Raw genomic sequence first — 13,726 nt, forward strand, 5'->3', positions numbered from 1 at the left:
ACACGCATGCATGTGGCCTTTATTCTGTAAGTTTGGATTAGAATATGCCCACAATTCCTCACTGGCTCTCTGGGACACAGGAGTGTTGGTAGTCCTTCTCAGTAGAGTAGGTGGGGCACATCTCCCTGTCCCACTGACAGGAAGTTTGGCTGTAAGACTTGCTTGGACCAGTGGAAATGCTTGGATGTGGTGTGAGCAGGGACTCTAGGTGGACTCGCTGGTTTGGTTTGTCACACAGACTCCTTGTCACACAGACTCCTGTTAGATTGCCATAAAAGGAGCTTGTTCCAGATGGTTGCTGCCCCTTCAGCCTGAGTCCCTGGTTGAGGGCACATGGAACAGACCTGGAGCCAAACCTATAGCCAGGAACACCACCTGGCCAATCCCATGGGAACCCAGCCCACCCTTAGAGCTGCAGAGGTCCAGCCAACCCACAGACTCACAAGCATGAAAACAGAGGTCATAAGATACTAAGATCTGAAAGGTTTGTTATACAGAATTATTGTGGCAGAGATCTGGCTGTATACCTGATTTATCTGCGAACACGTGTGTTTATGTGCCTTGAACCATATGCCTGATACTCACGTACCTAACAGGCACTCCTGTGCCCTCCTCTGACCAAGGCCCAGCTCGGGACTATAAGATGAATCAGTCACCATGGTCCTTGCCTTCAAGGACCTCTTTTCGTCCCACAGAGAAGAGATATGTCCATAGGCATCTACATTGTAAGGCAAACCATCTAAGAGGGGGGCCGTGAAGAGGGAGAAGCGGGGGCAGTCTGCCTTCCATGTAGTAGGTACTAGGTCAAAGGAGCCATTTTAACTGGGCTTGGGGATGGGCAAGATTTGACCAACAGAAGCACAGCTGGTACTTCTAGCGGCCTTTGGAACAAGAGTGAGGTGGGAAAGAGCTGCCATCTGCATGGGAGTGGAAAATAAGTCCATGTGGCTGGAGGACATGAGGGCATGTCAAAACAAACAAACAAACAAACAAATAAACAAACAAAACAGTGGGAAGTGAGTCCTTAGACTTCCAACCATGAAAGGCCGTGAGTGGCCAGTTAAGGGTGGGTTTCACTGCAGAGTTGTAAGCAGGGGACTGGCATCATCAGATTAGCTGCACAGAAAGACCTGTGTCAGTGGAAGGCAGACTGGGGGACCCACAGGAGGGGAGGAGAGGGAGGGCGGTGGGGGTGGCCTGGCGGCAGGCAGTTGAGGATGACCGAGCCAGACTGTGGTGGCACCGAGCCCAAACTGCAGGGTACCCTGGGTCCTGCTTCTCTTGCTTCCTTCCAGAGAGCTTTGGCTTTGCCAGCAGGACTCAGGGTGGAACAGGTGCTTCTGGCTCCCTGGGCTCCTGGAGGGGCGAGGGCTTGGCTGACTGATGGTCCCTCAGTACTGCAAGGGCAGGGCCAGTGTCTCACAGCAGGGCCGAGGGTGGGGCACTGGGACACAGAGACTGTGGACTAGAAGCTAGTGCTTCCTTTGGGGCCCCCTTCCCAACTAGGCAGGGCAAACCCCAAAGGAGGACACGCCCCTCTCGTTTCCATTCCGCCACCGGTGCCTTGGGCTCTGGGGCTCATTTCCATGCCAGGAGTCAACTTTTCCAGTCAAGTTTTTGTTTCCAGAGGCCTTGGGGTCCTGTTCGCATGAACCCAGGGGTCACAGAAGGACTGGTGGAACTGGGCCAGCGACGGGGGTACTGTTAACCACACTGAGCGCCGTGCAACTCCTTATCCAGCACCCGTGCTTGTTCAGCACTCTGGGTCCACCATCTCTGACACTGCGACAACCCTAAGAGGTAGGCGTCATCATTGCACCAGTGGAAGAGTGGAAGAAAGCAGAGCCCAGGGAGAGCACCTCGCCAGGGCAGCATGGGACTGCAGCCTCGGAGCCCCGGCAGCTGGTGGCCTGCGCTCACCAGGGCAGCCGTGTCTGCAGCCTGCCCAGGTGAGGGGACAGGTGCTCACCTGTGCCACACGTGCATGTGACCAGCCCCTCGCTGCAGACTGCTCTTCATCTTAGACTGTGCCTGATGTCCTTTCAGCTCAGGGAGAATCCAGGACTATAAGGGGGAGGTGGCATTGGGGGACAAGGATGGTGGGTGGGGAGTGGGTGGGGGAGAAGGATCTGCACCTCCAGTGTAGTAGCCAGCTGGGCCTCCTGGCGGGAAGCAGGTCTGCTCAGGACTGAGCACCTCACTCTCCTCTCAGTACTCTGACCAGATTCCTGCTCCTAGTGACAGAGGAGACTCAGGACTTCTAGTTCTTGGGAAAGGCATTGCCATCAACACCTGGGAAATGCCTGAGCTCACCTACCACCCCAGCAGCCAAGTCCCCAGGCCCTTTTCTGCCTGTGCCCGGCACAGGGTTCTGATCTGCACTAGTTCTGCAGCAGAAAGCACTCCTGTTTTCCACCCCAGTCTGGGGACTCTTCCACTCACCCTAGAACCCACGAAGATAATAAAGCAACACATTCCCCCATGATTAACTCCATTTTATAGGAAACTGAGGTTCAGAGGAGTTGTCCAGGGCCACTGTCAGAGCCACAATCCCAATTGCCAGTCACTTCTGGCTCTAGGCTTGGAGAAACTTCCCCTGCCATAGTGTCCCCTGTTCTCTCTGTAGATAAAAGTTGAGAAATAAAGTGGCATAATTAAGTGTATCAGCAGGATCCAGCCAGGAAAATGGAGCAGAAACCAGGGAGTTCAACAGAGGAAAGGTAAGGAGTCACACAGTGTTGGAGCAGCTGAATGGCCAGATGGGGACAGTGCAGGAATTCAGAGATGAGCATAGTGAGAAGCCACCAGAGAGTGGGATGGGGGAAGAGCTGGGGTTACCAAAGCCCAGGGACCACAGCCACTGCTGCAATGCAGAGAGGCAGGAAGACTTCCCTGGTTTCTCCCTTGACCTTGCCCTCAACCTCCCACCAGGGCATCCAGCAGTCAAACCTAACAGGAAGCCAGTTGCAAGGGACACTGGAAGATACAGTGTGCAGGGACCACACCTCTCCACTACAGAGCAGAGCGGGTCGGGGGTTGCTAGAGTGCCTCTGAGCCTGACTAGGCAGATGTCTGGCCTAATAGGCACAAAGCACTTTAAGGTGGACTCAGCAGAACGGGGAGGGCTGTGGGCCGGGCCTGAGCTGGCAGCCCCTCTCCACTTCAGGGGATGCTACAAGCACTCTGGGAGAAAGATTCGCCCATGCTAGCACTAATGTTCTTTGCTGTGTGTGGTCCTTTAGAGATTAAAGGTGCACTTGTCCGAAGACAGCTGCTGCCATCCTGGGGTCTTTTGAGATGACTCCTCTGAACATACTGAGGGAGTACCCATGGAGCTTCAGGAAAGAGCAATGGTGGCAGTGCTGGGCCTGTGGCCCTCCCTCCACCTGGGGCTTGGCTGCTGGGCTTGGCTATACTCTTGCCAGGTGTTCCAGGTCCAATGAGTGGGCCTGGTTGTTGATTCACAGGCACACCCTCTACTGTCCTGAAACCAGGGCAGGTAAGGTTACTCAGAGGGCCCTGCCTGGCCGTAGCAACGGCCTTTGTGCAGAGACCGATACATTAGACTAAAGGCAAACAAGAGGAAGCCACGACATTTGATGGGGGAAGAAGACGAGGCCAGGAACTTCCCTGGAAACCCAGGGATGACCTGCTCCTACCCCAGAACCCTCATCCTGGACACTGGGCCAGACACTGTGGGTGGGCCCACAATAGGCACTGCCTTCAGAAGAGCCTCCCTCTGAACCACCCTCCTCTGGTGGGAGGGTTGGGGGTACACGCAGTGTCTTCCCCACAGCTCTGTGGGCTACAGAGCAGCAAGGGAGCCAGATGGTGTGGGCAACAGCAGCAGGTGTGGGGCCTTAATTCTGGGACCCTGACTCTCCTTCTCACCCTTCCCCAATGCCTGGCTAGCGAGGCCTCCAGCTCAGAGGACAGCTGAGGATAGCTGGCATCCACACTCACATTTCTCTGAGAGAAACAGGGAATTCTAAGTCTCTGGGAAGTCAGTTCTGCAGGAACTCAGACAGGAAGGGAAGGAATCTTTGTCCTTTCCTCCTGCTCATGTCCCCTGGCCAGGGAAGCTGCCAGTCCCAGGACTAAATAGATGGTACCCTTCCAGCTCCCTCAGGTAAGAAGGCCAACAGCTCCTGTGGGGTCCCCACACCCAGGATCATGCCCAGGCCTGACTAGGCCTGATGTGGGTTGCTGGTGGGGAGAAAGGACACCTCATCTTCTGGTGCTTCTAGGCCCCCCATGCTTGAGGAGTTGCTGCTGGGCAGCAACCTCCCTTGACCTTGGTTACTCATGCAGGATGACTAGGTTTATGAGGTCAAAGTCAGGTTGAGCTACCCACATGTCTTGGCGTGGGGGCTCCAGTGGCAGCTTTAGCTCCACCCCGGCCCAGGTGGTGGTAGGTGGAGCATCCCCCCAACCCTTGTTTCCTCCTGTCATTTGGATTTCCGTGTCAGGACCCCAGAGCAGGGGACAGTGAGGAGGGGGAAGGATGCGTATGGCCTGGTGGCCTGCGCTATCATGCCCCGAACTGGAACTGCTCTCTACTGCCAGCCTCTGGTTTGCCCCTGCCAGAGGCCACCCAAGCCCATCTGTCACTATGTAGATCCAGATCTGCCAAGAGATGGGGACGATGCCCCTCAGAAGGCAAAACCAAAACTCCCATCACAATCGAGGGCTCTGCAGAGGCAGCAGGATACACGATGACCTCCTCCTCCTCCAGGCCTCCCTCCTGAGCTGCAGTGGGAAGCCAGTAAGACCTTCCCTGGCTCAGGCAAGCTCCCCAGCCTATAGCTCCCAGACAGAGAGCCTATACTCCACAAGCGTTTCTCAAGGGCCACCGTGTGCTCTACCTATTGGGGTCACATAAGTACTCAAAAGAACCAAAGGTTCCCAGCCTCATGGAGCTTCTGTTTCAGCACGGAGGAAAACATAAGCAATACACATTGCAAATATTGAATTGCATGGTAGGGCTGAAGGCAACAAATACTGTGGGAAAAACTAGTGGGTTAGGTGAGTAGGATTGCCCAGGAGTGCAGTTTGCAGCGCTAAAAGTGCACCTCCCTGAGAGGGAGAGTGTGAACAGACCTGTGCAAAAGGACAGGGTCCTCCGTATCAATACTGGGAAGGGTATTCTTGGCAGAGAGAACAGCCAGAGCAAAGGCTTTAAAGCAGAATGTACCTGGTGTAGGAGACCATTGTGTCTGGAATAGAGAATGTGGTGGAGAGAAGTAGGTCAGAGTTCAAGGCCAGGCCACATAGAGACTCTCGATCCCATATTTGCCTTTGGTGTTTACAGGCAGGAGCTGGGGAACTGGGGGGAGCTCTGAGCAGAGGAGACCTGACTTAGAAGATCACTCCCTATGTGTGTAGAAAATAGGGTGAGGGGCAGAGGCAGAAGCAGGGGGGCCTCTTAGGAGGCCACTGCCAAAACCCAGGAAGGGACAACAGTGGCTGAGGCCAGGTAGCGTGGAGGTGGTGAGGAGAAGACAGATTCTGCTGTTGTTGGAATGTGCTGATGGATTGGTTGTGGGGCCAAGAGAAAGCAGAATTAAGAACAACCCCAAGCACTTGGGGATGAGCAACAAGAAGACAGGAATTGCTGTTTGCCAAAAGTGGAGCCCATTTCAGGGGAAATCAGGATTGGAGGAGGACATCTGAGCTGGAGATGCCAGGTGATGCCCTGGTAGAGTCCAGGTGGAGGTGTGGGTAGGGAGGTGGTGGGTGGATGGCTGGAAACAGAGCCAGGACTGAGCTCCCTCTCACTGTGACTCAGGTGTTCTCTAAAGCAAACTCGAGTTCTGCTGGCTGTGGAGGGACAGAAGGGGGGTCCAGGGCTGAAGCCTGAGGATCTGAAGGGAGGTGGCTGGGGAATCTAGAAAACTAGAGAGAAATAGATGGGGTCGCCCAGTGAGCACTGGGGCCTCTATTTAGTCCTCAACCTGAAGATGCCCCGTCAGGTGTTCTAAGCCCCTGCTGATCTATAGTGTCTGAAGAAAGTCTTCCTGGGCTCATTACCAAGTGCTGTGGCTCCGGCTGAGTGCCCGGCTCATGGGTTCTGCCTTCACCAAACGCTATGCTGAGGTTTTGTTGGTCCCAGTTTGCAGAGGGAGCTTGCCCAATGCTGCCAAATCAGAACCAAGTGCCAGGAGTCAAAGCCAGGGCTTCGGCCAAGTCCAGAGCTCTTATCACACACCAAGGACCCCTAGAACAGGCACCCAGCTCTGAGCCAGGGCCCTGGAGGCCTCTCTGTGCCTTCACAGTTGAAGAGGTCACTGAGGACTCACTTCCTGGTACCAGTGAGCTACTTTAATAGGGTCATCTTACTATCAGGACTGATCTCCAGGTTTCCACCAGGAGCTCTAATGAGGAGTTTTGTATTAAGTACCTGGCCCAGCACCTCACAGAGAAAATGCTGGACAAGTAACAGCTGGGCCAGTGGAGGGTGCAGTAACTTTCTTTTACTTATTTAGCAAATGAAAAACAAAAGTAGTAAAAATGAATGTGCTCACAGAAATAAAGGAGAGCTCCCCCACTCTGGTTGACCTACTTACTCTTCTTAATATTCAAACTGCACAGATGTATTCCTTCTGCTGGGTTATTTCTTCAGAATAGATTCCCTGGGGTAGAATTACTGGGCTGAGAGGTCATAGCCCTTTTCTGGATCTTTTTCTTTTCTTTCTTTCTTTTTTTTGTACCAGAGATTGAACCCAGTCGTGCTTAACCACTGAGCCATTTCTCCAGCCCTTTTAAAAACATTTTATTTAGAGACGGGGTCTTACTAAGTTGCTTGGGGCCTTGCTAAGTTACTAAGGCTGGCTTTATATTTGTGATCCTCCTGCCTCAGCCTCCAGAGTTGCTAGGATTATAGGCATGAGCCGCCAAGTCCAGCTTCTGAATCTTAACAATTATTGCCATATTGCTTTCCAAAAAAGACTGCCCCAGGATACTGTTAACTTGATACTAAGTTCATATTTTCTCTTAAAATCTACTTCACTTTTTTCTTTTTGCTAAGTCAGTGGGTACAGCATAAGTAATTTACATTCCTTTGGAAGCCAAGAAAGAACATTTCTGTAAATGCTTTCTTTTTTCTTTTTAGTGTTTACCTTTTTAATCTGCTTAAGTGGAAATTATTTGTTCTCAACTTTTGCCCATTTATCTTCTTGTCATAAATAAATATGAATGGGTCACTTCTACTGGGGAAGGTACCCAGGAACGCCAGCAGTCAAAGAACTCTTAGAGTACCATGGCATTGAACTTCTTTGTTATTCCATTTAATTCAGATTTTTCCTCAGTCTGCCTATTTAAGATTTTAAATTTTAGTATTATATGCTGTTTTTAAAAAATACTCATAGTCAGGTTTGTCTACATATTTTTTTTTCTGTTACAGGTTTTAAAACTTAGAGAATTATCACCCTATGATCGAATGTTTCTATTACATGTATATACAAACACATATATATGTACACATACACAAATACACATGTGTATATATTTATTCTGTGGTGGTGGGAAATTCTAATTTAATATTTATTGTATTATTTTTCTTTTAGAATGTTGTCTTTATATTTCTGGATAAAGAATATTCTATCAAATGCTATTTCTAGAGATTGTAATATCCAAACCAAAAAAACAATAAAATTTCCAAGTATGTATGGGAATCCAGTATGAACAATTAATTAAGCTTGTTCACTAGAGGATTCCTCAGAGACTTAACATGCTAATGAATCCTGGGCATCCCCAAGGTTTGGAAGGACTGGCAAGATCTGGATAAAACATTTCTCAAACTTTGTGACTATGGAACCCTTTATTTGTGCAGCAACTCTTGGGGTACCACACTTGGAAGAATGTTGCTTTAATCCAACTCCAAAGAAAAATTAAAACCAAACCATAAGCTCTACAGAGTGGAAGATTTTTGTCTGTTTCATTCCCTGCTGTATTCCCAGCACACAGTAGATGCTCAGTAATTATTAGTCCATAACTGAACGGACACAGATAAACAAATAAGACAAATCAGATCTAGGACAGCAGTACTGAGATGCCTATCTCTAAAATGCAGGGAGATACAGGGATTTTGTGTCATCCCCTGCTGCATCCCTAGAATCTAGAGTGATGTCTAGGATAGATAATTGTTGAATAGGTGAGTAAAGGAATGAGACACTGGCGAAAGCTACCAGCTGGCTTCCTGTCCCTCACATCCTTCCTTGAATGGAAGGGAAAGAGTACAGGGCCCTTGGTCATTACCCAGGGTGGCTCTGAAGGCAGATCCAGACACCAGTAGCTGAGCTGGAGACCAGGGCACCAAATCTACCCCTTTGGAGGCGTAGGAGCCCTCATGAAGTGCGCAGGTGGCTTGTCATACCAGTGTTGGAAGCCCAGCTACAGCAGGCCTGGCAATGGCAGTCCTCTTCCCAGGGGCTCCACGGAGGCTGGCTGAGTGAGACTCCAAATCCTTCCCCTGAACACAGCCTGCAGTTGGGTGGAGACTGCCAGGGGAGCTGAACTCAGTGGCCCTGTGGGCAGGCCTCATAGCCAAAGGTGTTGAATGACCCGAACTTTTGTGGGTAGGGGAGGTCTCTCAGGATGGCGAATGGCTCTCCATCTGATGAGAACGCACCTGTGGTGCTCCCTGCCATCCTGACTGGTGTCCATTCTTTCCTCTTTACCTTTCACCCATCACTCAGCTGGACCAGCATGATATATTCAAGACCCAACCTGTGCTCTATAGGAGCTTAAATCCTGTAAGGTTCATTGGTAAAGCTCTCCTATTGGGCTCTGGCTTGGAAATGTGGGTGAAGTGGGTGCAGGTAGCAGTCAATAGTCTGTTCCTAAGAGTGGAGGTCACACCGACCCTCACCTCCTCTGCCCAGCATCTAGAACAGCAAGTACCATGAGTTTTCAAGGAAGAGATCCCAAAGCTTGGCCCCAGAGTGTTGGTGACATTTTCCAAATATTACCCCTGGGTAATATTTTAGAGTGTCTCAGCGCAGCCCCAGAGAGTCCCCTGTCACCACAAGTGCAAGTCCCACCAGCGGTTTAGGGAAGACAGACTCCCTAAACCTATCCCTGTATTTGAGTTTTTAGAAGCTTCCATGGCAAAGAAGAGAGGAAACAATGAGCTTTATAAAGAACCATATTTATTTTCATTTACAGCATCAAATACCATAAATAAAGCTAAACATTGTTTGCTGTGTGCAAAATACAGGGTTCCACGTGGCACTGTAAATGATTACCAAAGGTCACAGACATGCCTTGCAATGAGATGGGGAGGCTAGCTAAAGAGAGGCTGAGAGGGAGGAGGGCTCTCTTTGGTAGACATTCTAGAAAGGGAGGGAGACTCTGCAAGAGAAGATAAGACAAGAGCAACGACTTTGTACTGGCCAGGCTCTGTACCAATGCAGCAAGGGATGCAGCATGCAGGACTGGGCAGAGGCTGAGAGGTTAGGGGGACTCTGGCTACATGCGGGACAGACACCGACTGCAGCTTGAGACTGTGAGGCCTGGCCTCAACAGCTCCATGGCACAAGATGCGCTGGTTCTCTGAGGAGCACTTTGATTGTCCTGCTGCTCCAGGTAAATGAGGCAGCAGGAACATGTGCTTTAAGAGGAGTCACAGGAGCATTTAAACTTGGTGCTCCAGGCCTGGGGCTGACCTCGGTCATTTCTCAAAGCCATTCCCCTCCTGTGACAGTGACTACCTTGGTTGAAGTTCCTGAATTATTGGGGCTTAAGGAGCCACAGGGATAAGGAGAGCCCCAGCAAGCCCCTTGAATCTATGGTTCAGGATGCCACAGAGGAAGGATTTGCAAGAATAGAGGTGATGACATGTTCACAATACAGAACATGGTCAAACTTGTGATGAAGCCTGGGAGCAAATATTTTTAAAAATCCCTACAAAAGGAATCACCTATGATTTTGGCCAATGGCATTTAGTAATCTTGATGTTAGACCCCATATAAAAAGATGCTGCTATGCATGACATTTTTCAGAGGTTGCTAGACAAAAGTATTCTTTTCAAGGGTGACAGAGTACTCCCTATATGGTACTGTCTCACAATCAGGGTTAACCCTCCCAAGAAGGCAAGTGGTTTTGCAGGTGCCATTGGAAAGGCATGCACTCAAACTGGCCCAGGGAACAGAGGGGAGGTGGGGCATGCACTTGGTGTGGAACAGGCTGCTGGCTTCAAGGGAAGTGGAATTAGAATGTAACTTTTGAGCTGAACACCACCCCACGCTGTTAACCGCCCATGCCACCAAACGCATCCGTTAGTATGCAAGACAATCACAGTTAGCACAACCAGTACCACTGGCGGGGAAGACGGGGTGCAAAAAGCAGGTTAGGGGTTAGCACCACTCTGAAAATTGCCAAGAAAATCAGTCACCTTAGAGCAGAAGTGTGTCAGCCAAGAAGTGGGTGTAGCACTGGAAGGCTGAAATGAACTGACGGCCACAGTGTGAGGTTGGAAAGAGAGAGAAAGACAGAAAAGAGATCTTAGCGCGGGGCAAAGAAGAAATGAATGACAACAGGAGAAGGCACTGAAGTTGAAAGTCAGGCAACCGTTAAAAAAGGGAAACTTCTCCCAATGAGTCACTGTTCAATTAAGAGAGATGAACCTTTCTGGTGGTGACCAGCTGCTGATTGACAGGAGTGGACACAAGTGGTCTTCGTAGCCAATGCTCTGCTCTACCCTACCGAGAGCCACTGATGCCCTCAGGACCTCCCACCTCCATATCTTTTCTGTCCCCCTCTTACTCTGAATATGTAGCAGAGGTCTCAAGGAGTTTTCCTCCCACCCCAGGATCCACCCATGTGTTGGTGCTGCTCACCAGGAAGGTTCAAGGTCTCAGAACACACAAACATCTCAGACTTGTGACAGGCACACCCTGTCTACCAAAGTAATTCAAACCAGTCTCCTTATGACCAGAAATGACATTCTTAGAAATTCTACCCTGGCTTCACAGAGTATCCCACAAAGGGGATCAGTCCACCCTGAGTTGGTGGCAATCACAATAACATGTCTGCATCATGACCTCAAGAATTTAAATCAACATAAAAGGAGTTGAGGGTCCCACCATCATGCATAACATTAAATCCCAGCAAAAAATGAGAAAAATACAATGCGAGTCAGAGGAGCCACTTCCCACAGGCTTGGCTACAGTTGTGTTCCTGTTTCTCCAAAGGATTTCAGGGAAGTGTTTGTAGAAACGCAACCCCTCTTCCTTCCCACCCCACAAAAACTTGTCATCTCATGCTTTCAAGAACTCTGGCTCCTCGCCACCTTGATCTAAGAAATCTCTAGAGGCCACAGTTACTCAGAGGCCTCTTGAGCCCAGAGACTCTAGATATACTGAACCCTAGAAGGCCTTTCTCTATCAGCCCCTCCACTGCTCAACCAGATTCGGTAGCTGTGCCTGTCCAGGCAGATTTGGGGTGGGGACAGCTGGGACTCTACTAGATACCCTGAGGAAAGAATGCAGGTGGGCCTCATGCTCTTTTTTTGCTCTGACGGGACCTATTTCCTTGAATGGGTCCATTCTTGGCCCTCCCTGCCAGTCAAGATGCAGCAGAGCTCCCCTGGAGGGCAAACACCCTTTTTTTGCTAGGGTCACATGAACTTGGTCCCTAAGGGTTAGGACCACGTGACTGGGCATCTGCAAGCAAGGATCATTGGGTAGGCCATGCTTCCCAAGGGCTCACAAGCACCCTCAGGCTCAAAGAACATCACAGGAGGGGGCGGCTTCTTCCTCTCCCTGAGCGTCCTTATCTTTTAGAGGCCCAAATGCCAGCCTCTGAAATAGCTTGTCCTTAGTATTGCATCAGCTTGATGGATCCCTGGGGTCAAGTGCCACTGGGATTTCCCTGCAGTGCCCATTAGTGGGAAGGAAAAATGTATGTTTGCAATAATCTGAAACCCTGTGGTTCTGCATCATTTGCTTATGATTTGGTGTGGGAAAGAGCCCTTAAGCTTCTATTTTGTATCAAAACAAAAGAGGAACACGGTCCTCCCTCTGGAGGACAGAGAGCCAAGTACACACTGCTGTGTGCTTTTGTAGAAGCACATTCATTCTATAACTCTTTTCTTCTAAAAGCATTATGCTTTCATATTGCAAAAAAACAAAACAAAACATGCCCACTGTTGACAAGGGGCATCCAGTTACATAAGTCAAAAGGCACTGGTCAGGAGATACCACATTCACTTTTGTGTATATAAAATCCCGGTCTGTTAACTTTGCAGGTAGGGACTATTACAGCTCACTAGAACGTGGAAGGGACTTGTAAAACCGGTTATAAACTTCAAACCCATGTTTAAAAAAAGTGACACTTATAGAAAAAAAAATGCTTTTTCTTGGCTTATTGAAAGTTAAAAATTGAAATGTAAACCCAGAAATATGGCTCACTTTGATATAAAAAAAAAACAGTACAAAGTTATAAAACACATCCTTCATGTCATCCCTGGCCCTAGCACCATGGCTAGATGTTCATCCTGTCAAGGCCAGGCAGAGTGGCCAATGTGAAACTCTTTGGCTTGGAGCTAATTGGTTATAGACGCTAGACTTCCTGGCCAGAGCCTTAGCAAACTACAAACACACTGCCATCTAAACTATGGAAATGTTAAGGCACTTCAGGAAGGCCGGTGCTTCACTGGAGCTTGATGGGGATGCACCTGAGCACCCAGGTGCGAATGCTCTCGAGGGAGTCCTCAGACTCCCGGTACATGGTTGCCAGAACCTCAGCAAAGACCCAGAGGAGCGGCAGCCCAAGGCTCAGGAGCTCGTACATGTAGCAGTAGTTGTAAGCATTGTCCCTGAAATGGAGGCCGGCGGCTTGCAGGAGTCCCTGCATCCAGTTAAGCAGGCCCCAGGGGAGGCGGAGCAGGTCCCTCTGCAGCCTGAGAGGCCAGCTCAGGGCTCTCCTAAAGAAGGAGGTGGAGATACCTGGGGGGCTACCTTCCGGTGTGCTGATGGCAGCCACTGCACAAGAACTTTCGGTGGGAGAGTCTCGCTGAGGGACTTCTTGCTCCTGCCACGTCCCCTCCTTCTGAGAAAGAGACCAAAATGAGGGCATTTAGTTCACGACTCTCACAGAGGACTCCTCCAACAAAGCAGACTGAGAAGGGCCAGAGAAACTCTAACTTGGCAGACTGTGGGTTCCACGACTCACCCCCCCAAATAGTCTCAGCCCCCAGCTCATGATGCTGAATGTGGGCACAACTTTTGTGGGGGATAAACTGACCACATAGTTCATGAGGCTTCAAAATAAAGGGCTGTCCTTTGATCAGCAACCCAGCTGGTAGTGACTTATACTAAGAAATATTTTGAAACACAGGTAAGGATTTGCATACAAAGAGGCTCATTGTAAAAAACATTGATAAGATAAAAATACCAAAGTATAAGTCCAACTATGGGGCTAGTGAAATAGATTATTGACCATGCATAAAATAGGATTTGTTATAAGCATTAAAGATTATACTCCCAAAGAATTTTTAACATCATGAAATACAGTTCTTGATACATGGTTGATTAAAAAAAAAGAAGGAAATGAAACTGGAGATAGGATTCCAACTAGTTTATGATATATTAACCTAGGAAAAAGTCTAGAAGGGGTTGTTATAAAATGTCAATTGGAGTGTTCTCAGGGTAGAGTGATTAACTTTTCTTCTATATACTTTTTAAAAATTCCCCTCTCCTTTTTTTTATGCTGACCCCATATTACT

The 13,726-nt window shown here is 49.4% G+C and overlaps 1 protein-coding gene across 3 annotated transcripts in view; it reads right to left on the minus strand.

The window, feature by feature from the left end:
- Window positions 1-13,726, minus strand: part of Mical2 (microtubule associated monooxygenase, calponin and LIM domain containing 2) — a 208,942-nt gene that overhangs the window by 64,284 nt on the left and 130,932 nt on the right. The window contains exons 25-27 of one of the 3 annotated variants that reach the window (XM_047516542.1): window positions 12,948-13,050; window positions 10,394-10,451; window positions 9,135-9,351 (exon numbers count right to left, since the gene is read on the minus strand). In XM_047516542.1, coding sequence (XP_047372498.1) covers window positions 10,411-10,451; window positions 12,948-13,050 — 144 coding nt within the window. In that variant the 3' untranslated portion in view covers window positions 9,135-9,351; window positions 10,394-10,410. Of the gene's footprint in view, window positions 1-9,134; window positions 13,051-13,726 lie in introns of those variants that run through there. The other 2 variants (XM_047516541.1, XM_047516540.1) reach the window with 2 other exon arrangements.

The sequence above is a fragment of the Sciurus carolinensis genome, chromosome 11 (genome assembly GCF_902686445.1).
Source record: "Sciurus carolinensis chromosome 11, mSciCar1.2, whole genome shotgun sequence".
Lineage (NCBI taxonomy): Eukaryota > Metazoa > Chordata > Mammalia > Rodentia > Sciuridae > Sciurus > Sciurus carolinensis.